This window comes from Montipora foliosa, chromosome 1, assembly GCF_036669935.1.
Source record: "Montipora foliosa isolate CH-2021 chromosome 1, ASM3666993v2, whole genome shotgun sequence".
NCBI classification, from domain to species: Eukaryota; Metazoa; Cnidaria; class Anthozoa; order Scleractinia; family Acroporidae; genus Montipora; species Montipora foliosa.
In genome coordinates, this window is record NC_090869.1 from 18090500 (window position 1) to 18103049 (window position 12550).

The following is a 12550-nucleotide window of genomic DNA, read 5'->3' on the forward strand; positions in this document are numbered from 1 at the left end:
TTACAACCAAAGCGAGAGTCTGCGCATGAGTTGGTCATCCCGCATGCGCACTTGTTATGACCAGATGCTCCACCCCAGTAAGTCATTTTTTCGGAGTCATGTGACACCCACCATCTTTCTTTCGTTTTAATGTGGAAAATCATAGAATCATAACACTCGTACTTGATAAACTGTTCGCAGTTTGAGGAGACTCTGGTGAGCATCGCCAGCTGAGACAGACTCGCTCCGGTATACTGAATGTCACGTGAGTAACAACCAGCTGGTTCACATCCCTCAACATGCGTTCTGTTCTCACTGTCGTGTTTGATGATTGTCACGCCAACTCCATTCTTTTCAGTCATGTTGCAGGTGACTTTAAATGGCGTTAAGTTTCGTTTGCCATCACGGTCGATGACGTATTCTCCACTCTCTGCCGCAGGATCCATTCGTTTCAATTGGCTGCAAGATTTTGCTGAAGAGGATATCATAATAATCAAACTTAGACTTGTCAGACACCCTCGCCCGGCAACTTCGTGATTTTTATTCAGTAAGGTCAAACAACACAAATGGGCTCATGGGGGCATCTGACGAGTAACTTCACCCAATGCAGATTTGCAGTTTCAATGAACAAGGTGTGCGTAATTGCGAGCCCCAATAGATGGATACTGTTCGCATGAACAACGTACAACCGTGATGGAAATTTCTTTAATTAGCTTATGTCCGCCTCGAGCACTTACACTTCAAAGTTTGGATATTTGCAAAGTAAGTAAGTAAGTAGGTAAGTAAAACACTTGTAAGGGAAAAAGTAACACAGCATACGAAATGTGCAATCGATCCTATTTTCGACATCTGCGTTCTCTGTTATGCTAAAATCGTTTAGCTTGTATATTACTGCGCCTTTCAATAACATGCGGACTCTAAAATTCAAAGCTCAATCGACAAATGCGTTTTTCGCTACCGTCAATCAAATGTTCGCCTACTCCTCCCAGCTTTCGACTGCGTTGACTGAACTGGGCTCAACGATGTGATTTGATTACTGCTCGCTCGGCAGTATTCGGAAGCTTGGAGGAGCCGCACAATGTTTGATTGACGGTAGCGAAAAACGGGCATTACTAAACAACGAAACAGCAAAACGAAGCACTAAAACACCATGTATGACCCCACAATACATTGAATACTAATCGACAAAGGTTGGATTTCAGATTAAACATCGTTTTAGGCCTAATTAGGCCTAAAAAGTTGTTGCTTCTAATCCCAGTCTTAATCTGAATCCTAATCTTAATCTCAATGAATTAGGAGCAATAACGTTTCAGGCCTAATTCGGCCTACAACGATATTTAATCTAATAAATTAAGGCGAATTGCAATCATGCAAGCAATCTTGCTCTGACTCTGCGGCAAGAGCAACTACTTCCGGTGGATTCTGGAAAAGAATGAAATCACTGCTTCCTGCCACTACTGATTTTTCAAATCAGGAAATTAATGTTACGAATGACGGAAAATTTGTTATGGAATAGTCAAACCTATTTAACGCTCCTTTTTTCAACCCCTGTGCTACCTCATTCAGTCCTCGCAGCAGCACAGGAAGATTTTAGCAGTCATCTAAGTATGTCATCTATTTTAGCCAAGGACTTCCATCTAAACTTCTCATTTCATTCTATCAGTCCTCATATATTGGATCCTTACTTGGTAAAATTAAATGCAATAAATCTTGTGGACCAGATAACATCACACCAACGATCTTGAAACTGTCTACACCAGCGCTTGCTACCCCACTGACCAATCTCCTAAATCACTGCATAGCAAGCTCTAGGTCGCCAAATGAGTGGAAATTGAGTAATGTCACACCAGTTTTCAAAAAAAGGTGATGCATTGCTAGTGTCGAACTATAGACCTATTAGCATCCTCTCGGCAATACCAAAAATAATGGAGAAAGTCATGTTTCATCAACTATATGATGCCTTTCAACCTGTCTTCTCCCCTTACATGTCTGGGGTCCTGCGTGGTCACTCATGTTGTACTGCTCGTGTTAAAATAATTCGGATAACTATCGGTGGGCGCTGGCTTAAAAAATGTCAACTTGTCTGTTGCAATTCATTTCATCAAGGCATTTGATTCAATATGCCATAATTTAATTTTTGCCAAACTACATGCATACGGCTTCAGTCAAGGATCAATGGAATTTCTACAATCCTACCTTTCCAATCGACAACAAAGAGTTAAAGGTACTGGAGTTCTGTCTGACTGGTCACCTGTCCTATCTGAAGTTCCACAAGGTTACTTTCCTTTAATCAGGATCTTCAGAAACTATCTACCTGGTTTTCTTCCAATGATCTGACAGTAAATCATACCAAAACTCAAGCCATGATTTTGGGAAGTTTTAACTACCAGCCTGTCCTTAGTATTTGCAATTCTATCATTGAAATTGAAAGCTTTCTGGAGATCCTTGATGTCCACATTGTTAATAAACTCTCCTTCAAGGCCTACGCATCGAATCTGCCATCTTAACGAAGGTCTATGCTAAAATCGGAGCTTTGAGACGAATGAAGAGACTGGAATACTGCAATCCACGTTTACTAGGAATAAACAAAACCCTAGCTAATAAACCTGAAGCGGCTAATTATTATGCATTGAAGGTTCTTTTAAATGTCGGAAACGACGTAGATACGGCAGGAATGAATTCTTTGGAATTTAGAAGATATGAACAATCACTTTCATTACTATATAAATGTATTTAGGGAAATGGACCTAGTTATATTTCTGATTTCTTTAAGTTCCGTCTTAAAGGGAGGTGGTTGTAACCTTGTTCAGCCCTCCTATAACAACCAGTATTTCCATAATTCTTTTACTTATAAGATTACTCACCTATGGAACAAGCTACCTTCATATATTCAAGAGTCACCCAATTTAAATGCATTTCATAAAAATTTGGAGTCTATTAATCTTATAAGGACTACCTGTATATGTAATTATTGCCAATCATAAATTGTTTTTAATGTTTATGTGATAATTTTAGGCTTGATGTATACATATTTACAACTAAATATTATCTAGTTTGTTACAGTTAGATAACAATTGTTTATAATTCATGTATGTACCTCCTACTTAATTTAGATATTATTGTTATTATGTGTTTACTTTTATTTTCTATTTCTGTTTTTGTCATGCGTTTTATACATGAGCCTCTGGCTCGGATACTGAGAGCAGACTCAATCCCACGTTATGACTTTACTAAATTGATTGATTGATTCTATATCGAAAACAAAATTACCAAAAAAGACTTTCATGTACTTCAAATTTTCTATCCAAATTAATCTCGAACAAGAACGCTTTGAAAATGGAGATAAATGGCTTACCTTGGTTTCCAGGAGGTTTCTCCACCCCCATGTAGGTTGAGTGTGGTTCAGCTATGAAACAAGCGCGACAACTGTCCTCCTTTGTCCCGCTGTTCAAATCGCATTTCTTGGTGTGCCACCAAAAGTTGATGCTCATACATAGCGAATCGTTGATACACTCGTTAACGCAGTCAAAATAGCGATTTATTACCTTGGAGCTGTAAGCTGCGTGCAGAAGGGCGCCTCCTCGTTCAGATCTTGATTGACGGCAACCCGAACTCCCTTGGACAGCCACAACGTTTATCTTTAAAGCAAAATAATCTCAGTAAGATAATTATTTGATACATTCTGGATCATATTTCAGATCTACTGATTCAAAGTCCGACTCTCCGTTGTACTTGAAAATTAAACGTGGCCACCTGTCTCTGATGTTCAAAGTGACCGACGGCAAATAAACTTGACATAGCCTTTCGTACTTAAGTTCGGAAATGTCAAGAGTTAAATTACAAAAGGCAATTATCGTTCTCCAATTTCCTTATGTGAGCCACGAATTTTTTTTCAAGGAAAGAGGCTTATCGACTAATATCAGAACCAAAATGGAGAAGTAAAACATGTTAAATGAACTTGACGTTTTGATGAAGCGTAAGGTTTCGGCTTACTCTTGTAAACGTCGCCATTATCAAATATACATTTATTTTCTCAGATGATTTAAAATATAGAGGAGTCGAGAGAGGTGAAACAAAAATGGGAAAAAATCATCGAAAAAATAAATTCAAGCATAAAAAGGTCTTGGCCAATTAAAACAGTTGGGTGCGAATGGAGTCCCTTTTGTATTCAAGTTTGATCAGGCATAAATCACGTATTCTATCTTTCCTCGGCGTCTTAGCAGGATGTTAAATTTGGTTTGTCCATGTTATGAATTCCTTGAAGACGTTTCGTAGCGGTTCTTATGTTCATTAATACGTTGAAAACATCCTTTTAAACATCATGTTATATTTGTAGAAAAAAATTATTGTCCAGAGGAAAAATGGATGTATGCTGAGTGTGACATGCTTAGTTAGCTATTTCCCATGATGCAGTTTGGTCATTCCTGTCATCCAGGATTTTCTCTAGGTCATTCACCATTTGTGCAAGCTAGGCGGAGGCTGATTCAATAAAGTGAAATCAATTTTTCCCTCCTTGTAGACTGCCTCGTTCTTTAGATGCTATTACCACGAGATGGAAGTCAACATTTTCATCGTGAACAAGATAAGTATTGACTTTTCGTATTTTTCGTGGTTTGTTCCATACTTGGCGTACCAGAGGGTTTCCTTTTTTTTTTGCCTTTGGCGAGATCTCTATGAGCCGCGATACCGAAACCCGAAGCCGTCGTGAGAAAAAAAAAAAAAAACCCTCTGGTCACGGTTGTTAAGAAACTCACTTCCATGATTTGTGATTATGAACACCGTCGCTGATTGGTTTTCATAGTCAGTGCCAGTCCTTTCCGAGTAAAAACAATCCAACACTCACCTTCACTGGTTGAACGACGATAGTGCACCCCAGTGGCCACAAAACCGGTTTTGAGCGCAAGACGTGCTACGAATATAAAAACTGGCGGTGGAAGGCTGTGAATTCGAGCGAGCATTTAGAGGTTTAATACACAATACACAGTAAATTCTGGATTTTCGGAGATTTTAGAATTGAAACCTGTTACCGTCAATTTCATCAAGCGTGGGAACGTGTTTGCGATCCTGCCAACTGGATGCGGCAGGTCTTTGATATTTCAACTTGTACATGTGCCGAAAGTTTGTTCGCATGATCGTGGTTTCTGTTATCCAAAAGCTGCCATCGTAGTCGTTATTTGCCCCTTGACTGCCTTGATTGATCCGCTTATCCAATCAGAAAACCGTGAACACTAGAAATAATATTTTGTTTCCAGAATTTAAAAGCTAGAGCGTTTATCATTTGTCAACAACAACGGAAAATTTCAGTTGGAAATTCAAATGGTACAGTTCATTCCACCGGGAAGTTTCCGAAAAAGATGGAAATCCTCAAACCTATTCCTCATTTTCCGTTCCAACCGGAATGACCGGAAAAATCCTGTACCACTTCTAAACTCCCACTCGACCCGGTTCACCCAGGCCTCTTTTCCCACCTATCGACACTGCAGATGCAGCCGCCATTTTAATTTGTTAGTGTGTTCTTCCAGCCGCGAGAGACTCGGGCCTGGCGAAACGCCACACCTTGAAATTCCTGTACCATTACGAGCGTTCCATTCCAACTGGATTTTCTCTGCAAATGGTAAACGCCCCTAGTCAAGCGTGAGAAAACTAAACCGCAACCACCAGCGGTAATTAGTTTGTCGTTCCATGTCGCTTTTGATTGGTTGCTGCACGATGGGAATATCAAAACGTTCTATTCCGAAAAGACTTGAATTGGGGTGCAGGGATGGCGCAGTGGTAAGAGCACTCGCCTCCCACCAATGTACATGTGGCCCGGGTTCGATTCTTAGACTCGGCGTCATATGTGGGTTGAGTTTGTTGGTTCTCTACTCTGCACGAAGAGGTTTTCTCTGGGCTCTCCGGTTACCCCTCTTCTCAAAAACCAACATTTAACTTGGTTTGCTTTCATTATTAATTTCAGTTTACAGTGTCCGAATTAGTGCTCCAGCGCTAGAACGACTAGACGCTTAAATAAAGTTCTTTTCTTTCCTTTCCCTTTGGGTAAGATATTGACACCACTGTAGACAACCGGTTTGGCAATATTTCTTGTTTCGAAATTGCATGGAAGTGAGATTCTTAACAGCTTTGACCAGAGTTTCTTATTTTTAGCCTCTCCGTTTAAACCGCTCCATGCGAAAGAAAAATAAAACGTCTGGCACCCAGGGTACCCTTTCGACTTCTTCAGTAGATTTTAAATCCCAAAGTGCAAAAAATTCTCCCAGAGTTGATACTATAACGGGCGATCACTGCAGAAAAGGCTGTAAGGTATCGCCTTTCGTGTTTTCGTGCCACGTGGCATGGTTTTTCTTGTTTCCCTTACTAGTCTGGGAGCATCTGTAAACCCGTGGGAATTTCGTGGTGAAAGCAAGCGCCTTATCTGGATGTGTTAAGGGGGTCCTAAGGAACATGCCAAATGTTGTTGGCAAATTTATAACTTGCACCGACGGCTTTTACGGGGGGTTGAAAGTGTGACCGTCACAGGCCAACATGGCAACGAGGCTTGACCTCCAATGTTTCGTAACCATCGTCAATGGTGGCGAATCTTCGACAAAATTTCTCATGCTTTTAATTGGGGTCTATCTGACACGTAACAGTAATAGAACGGATCACGTGACCCCTCTAACGGGAAAATGAGGTTGGATAACAGTGCCTTGTAGCGATTGTTTATGGCGACAGATTGTCCCAATATTACTTTTACCTTCTATTAGAGTGTAACCAAGGGTGCGGTTTTTTGGGGAAAATCGGAAAAAGGATTCTTGAATTTAAAGTATCCACACTCGAGGAGGATACTTCCGATCAAATCTAAATCCAAACTTTTGAGATTCACTACTTCAGTGTTTTCTTGGGAAAGGATTTGAAAAAAGTACTTTTGACAAGCGGTTTTCCATGAAAAACTGATACACAACAGCTACCGTACGTACATGACAGTTTAGCCCAAATGTTTTTCTCGCGCCATTTTACCGCGCGATCAAAGACACGAATAGATCAAATATAGTTAGGTTTCCTACAAATTCACACCAGAAATTACACTAGAAGTGCTTTTGACAGCAATAATATTGTTAGGACCTTTCTTACAGCTTAAAAATACCCTCTGTAATCGATTTGTGCCTTAGAACGTGTAGAGACCCGGTGTCTCTACTTCGTGATCAAGGACAACTAAATACTTTGATATACGTTGAACTGTATTATTATTCCATGCAAATTAGCAAACAAACCTCCATCACGCCGAGCGAATGAATTGGAACAAACAAATAAACTAGCTAACCAACGCTCTAAACAAACGATTAACCAACGAACGGCTTATGTGCCTGGTGTTCCTTTGTAGCCTCCGTTCTTATTATAGTATGACGTCACTGGTGCGTCTTACACCGCACAGAAGCCCAACGAACTATTCACTGAAATAAATACATGCAATATACTGAAATTAGGAAATAATACGGCGGACAAAGAAACTAACAAGCAAAATAGACAGATATACGATGTACTTACAAGTTTTTGGTGCCTAGATCACGGAGACGAAACCGAATAAGCTCGAAAACACAAAGTACAAACATGTCATGGGCTTTTATCAAACTCAACATCTAAAATGCAGAAAACAGTCAATGAGGCCAGCGGTTCCCGTTTTTAAGTTGTCCTAAAGTGTCCTACTTGAAGCCAACATCCTCCCCAAAGACTACCAAAGTAGTCTTTCACTCTCACTAAAACATATTATAAATCAACACACAAACAAGGAAGTCCTTTTGGGCCACAAAATAGCCTTTGTGCTAGTTCAGTCCAGAATCTTGCAGGGTTTCCTGACTAGGTACCCAACCTTGAAATTCAGTCTTTGTTTCAGCCACTTTGACGTTCCTGCAACATTGGCAAGTACTCTTTTACTCAACGTTGCCAAAACTCGTTTGCCAAAACGTGCACGTAACACGTCCTGTAACATTGGCAAGTACTCTTTTACTCAACGTTGCCAAAACTCGTTTGCCAAAACGTGCACGTAACACGTCCTGTAACATTGGCAAGTACTCTTTTACTCAACGTTGCCAAAACTCGTTTGCCAAAACGTGCACGTGTTTCCATCTTGCTTGGAACCGGTCCATACCTCCAAACTCTCCATGGGGTGTGCATGGGTTGTGACGCAGTAGGAGGATATGATTAGGAGTTAGAGCATTTAAATCACTGCGGTAACTAGAAACTCTGGTGATCGGTCGGCCATTGAGTATCTGATGACACTCTCACCACTAGCACTGAGGCGCTGTGATCTGTTCTCCAACTGAAGCATTCCGGCGCCTGCATTCGTGACATCTCTACACAACACGTCTGACGGAGGAAATGCCATCGACGATCCAAAAACGCTGTCGTGTCTCGGCTAGAACTTGGTGTGGACCTACATGACCGTTAGCAAGGTGGTAATAGAGTATTATCGTTCTTTTGACGGGATGCTTTCCAGGCAATATCATTGGGTACTTAGCATTGTAGTCCAAGTCTGATCGGTTCAGTCGTCCGCCTACTCGCAATAGTCTTTCCTTCATGAATGGCTTTAACTTCGCCAAAGGACCTTTGCTGGACTCTAGGTTGCAATACTCTTCAGGAGGGAAACGTGAAACTCTTAGAACAACGAACTCGCGCATTACACAGTTACCCATAAAGGGTTCACCAATCTTCGGAAGGCGGTAAAGGTCACACGTTGTCGCTTCCATTTTGTCGCTTCCGCTATGTCGCCTCCAAGTTGTTGCTTCCATGTTGTCGCGTTAAACCTAAAGGGGGGAGGGGGACCGTCTTGTCAGACTCTCACTGAGAGCAGTGCTAGTCTTTGGGGGAGTACTATCGCAGTTTTGTATCCTTTTGATATTTTCATTTTACATTCCTTTTCAGTATAAGGTTGGAGGTTTTCAGTGGATCGGAGTTCAAGGCAAGCTGCAAGTGACATATAAAGCCGAGTGGGGTGTGGAATAGAAGGACAGAACGAAGAAATAAAAAGAGGAAAGCTGGGATTAAAAGAAGCAACGATGTGAGCGTTGTGGGCAAAAAGGGAGAAGGGGAGAGAAAGCGAGAGATGGAGAGAAAAATGAGGTCCATTATTCTTAATTAATCCTGTAAGTACATATTAGCCATGTATATATTCTATACCCTTGGGTATACATACTGTTCTACAAAATTATCAATAGCGCGAATACATAATAAGTTATTCTGCACGCGTAATGAAGTACCTGTACGGAAATCATTCCGGAAATAATATTTGGATACTGACGGTTTTATGCGTGTAGTAGCAAAGTAATCTTTTACTTTGATCTTGGACTTTGATCCTTTTTAACGTTATGTTTATTACCCGACTTTTCTTGCTTTTTGCCAGCCTTTGCGACATAAAATAGCCAGCAACAGAATTTGGACAAAAGAGCGAAGAAATATAACCAATTTATGATTATCGTAAGTGAGATAAGCCTGAAAAGACTCATTAGCTGTGGTTACATTAGCCCTTTTACCCACGAGTAAATAGCGTTTGCCTAACGACAAGGACGGTTTTGTGTGTAACCGCTTTCCTTAGACCGAAACTGCCCTAAGGTTATTTCCATGGATACATCAAAATGAACAAAAGAACTTCCCATGACAGTTTCTGAACTGAAAATTATGGTTTACCTGCTCCGTGAGGTGGCTTGGCCAATCCCAAAGCAGAACTAATTTGCAAGGTCAGTGAACTCATATCTAATTATATTTTACCCTGAGGGGAGTCTTTTACTGTGTAAAGGAAACATAAAAACCTGACCTGAACCAAACCCAAGCCATTTCCCCTCCGGAAGGCCCCAAAGCCAAGGTGTGTGTAACCACAGCTATCAGTTGTTACCTGTCACCTATCCTCCGCGTGCCAGGTGGCACATAGGGCCTCCAAACAAGCTTTCCATGTCTGTCTGTCTACTGCAACGCCCCGCACCTCGTCCCACGAACCCCATCCTCCTTCTTTCATCTCCCTCTCTAAGGTCCTTCTCCACGTTATCTTTGGTCTCCCCTCTTTCTTTTTCCCTCCTGCCTCCAATTTAACGCCGTCCTTGTATCGCTCGCTCTGTCCTGCCTTAGAATGTGGCCATTGAACTTCCATCTTCTTCTCTTTACTTACTGACTCGCTGGTGACATTTTCGCCCTGGCTAGTAACTCTTTGGTGGTGATGTGATCTTGTCAACGTATGCTGTGAATCTTCCGGAGGCATTTGTTTTGAAACACGTTGAGAACGTGTTCATCGCTGTTGGTCATTTTCCAGGTCTCACATTCATACATCAAGACAGGCAAGTCGAGGGTCTTGTACAGTTTCATCTTCGTTCTCTTTGAGATGCTCTTGCAGTTCCAGATCTTAATTAGCCTAATATATGTCCCTCTTGCCTTTGAAAGTCTGTTCTGTAAGTCCTCCATCCCATCTCCTTCTTTATTGACTTTGGCGCCAAGATAGGTAAACTCCTCTACTTCTTTGATGTTTTTACCCACTATGCTGATAGGTGCTTGATTTTTCGCATTGATTCGTATGACGTTGGTCTTGTCAAGGTTTATTTTTAGGCGGACCCTTTCGGCTTCCCTGTCTATTCTTGAGATTTTGTCTTGATTTGTTGACGTGGATAGTAATGCTACGTCATCTGCAAAATCTAGGTCATCCAGTTTTGTTGTTAGTCTCCATCTTATGCCGTTTTCCCCCTTGCCAACAGTTCTTCTCATTATCCAGTCCATCACTATAAGAAAGAGGAATCCAGACATGTTGCAGCCTTGTTTTACACCGGTCTTAATATTGAACCATTCACCTCTCTCTCCTTGGTTCTCTACAGCACATTGGAAATCCGCATAAAACAGCTGTATTATCCTTATGATCTTCTCGGGGATGCCGTACTTCCGCATGATATAATCCATAGGCTGTCCCGGTGTACCGAGTCGAAAGCTTTCTCAAAGTCTATAGAGTTCAAAAAGTTGAAAACATGAAACAAAAGTTTACACTAATCCTGGATTAAGTTAATCGGCTTTCGAACAACCGGGCCCAGTAATATAATCCGCAATGTTCTTACCACACGGAGGACCCAATTTAAAAAAAATGGAAAATAATTATTAGACGTTTACTTCATTTTGGTGCTTGAAAATCAATGCAACAAACTACTTTTAGCAATTGTTTAGTTGCCTTCGATACAATTATTTTTGCCCAAAAAGTCAACTCATGGCTCCATTTGAGCGACTGAGATCTCAAATTCAGGCCCATAGAAGCTGGTCCTAGAACTAAAATCCAAAAGAAACCATACATCAGGGTTCTTAGGCCAGCAGATCTCAAATTCAGGCCCATAGTAGCTGGTCCTAGATGTCCAACGAGTAGACTCAGTAACTTTGTAGACATCCTTATCAAGCCGTTTACTCTGCATGTCCAAAGTTATCTGAGAGACACTATCGATTTCCTCAATTATTTACCAAAGACAGTACCGGAAAGTACAATATTAGATTTTCATACCGGTCCCTATCATTATAAAAGGCTAGAGAATTCTAGTTCGTCATTTACCGGAAAATAAATGCACTTGCTAGCGATAGGATGAACCCAAAATTCTCCATACTGCACTCTGTGGAGACCCATATTCAGTTCCAGTACTTCAAATTACGCAATTAATTCAATGGAAAATTATGCGGTACAAAATGTGAAACAATTTCAAATTACAGTAATAAAGATAATAGAATCGGGTATTGTCTGAGCAATTGTCTTGACTGACTATTATCCTTTTCACTTGTAACAAAAGTGTATTTTAGGTTGGTATCTTGGGAGAGAGAGAGTCCTCACGCAAGATTTCAACACAATACGTTGAATTTTCATACCGGTCCCTATCAATTCGCTTAAAGGGGATAAACTTGCCTAAAAACGAACTAGGTTTTTTTCGCTTCCAAAGTTTTCCATTTCGCGCCCTCTGATCCACTACTAGTCTCCCCTGCAGCAGTTCTTAGTGTCATCACTCAACTCTCCTCCCCACAAACGGATGTTCACATTCTAACAACATCCCTTTCCACCACTTCACCCAATCATCATTTGCATTACATATTGCGAGAACTGTCCTCCACCACTTGTGTTTGATCTTACCTCAAAAGAGCCCCGTCACATCGTGGTAGATATCTCAACATTGATAAGTCTTATAAAGCATCAAGTCTCTCATTTGAACGAGCTAGGGTTAAAAGCAGCTAACACAAGTTCCCTTGAGAAGGCTGAAATCACTCGAGTAGAAATCGGAGAATATTCCTTCGTTGACCGATCACTTAAAGCGTGGCTGAAAAACGAACGCTGGAGCCTTATATAATAAAGAACTACATATATTCCAAGAAACTATGTGCCATGGCAGTCGACGAAGCGCATGTTGTAAGGCAGTTGGAAATATTTACATTTATTTTAAACTATTTATAACGGCCGCGCTTCTATATTTAGGTCTTAACCATGGACTCTTTCCTCGTTTATCTTTTCCTATGAAAAAGTCATTCTTACCTGAACAATGAAAATACTGACGTGCAAACTGAATACGCAGGCCGTCAACACACCGATAGCTGAACA

At 41.0% G+C, this 12550-nt stretch overlaps 1 protein-coding gene across 1 annotated transcript in view; it reads right to left on the reverse strand.

Moving 5' to 3' along the window:
• The window catches only part of LOC137975626 (neurexin-4-like), a 12908-nt gene extending 358 nt beyond the window's left edge, over nt 1–12550 (reverse strand). The window contains exons 1-3 of the mRNA XM_068822760.1: nt 12485–12550; nt 3335–3617; nt 1–451 (exon numbers count right to left, since the gene is read on the reverse strand). The exon at nt 1–451 is cut by the window's left edge and continues 358 nt beyond it. Coding sequence (XP_068678861.1) covers nt 1–451; nt 3335–3470 — 587 coding nt within the window. The 5' untranslated portion in view covers nt 3471–3617; nt 12485–12550. The remainder of the gene's footprint in view (nt 452–3334; nt 3618–12484) is intronic.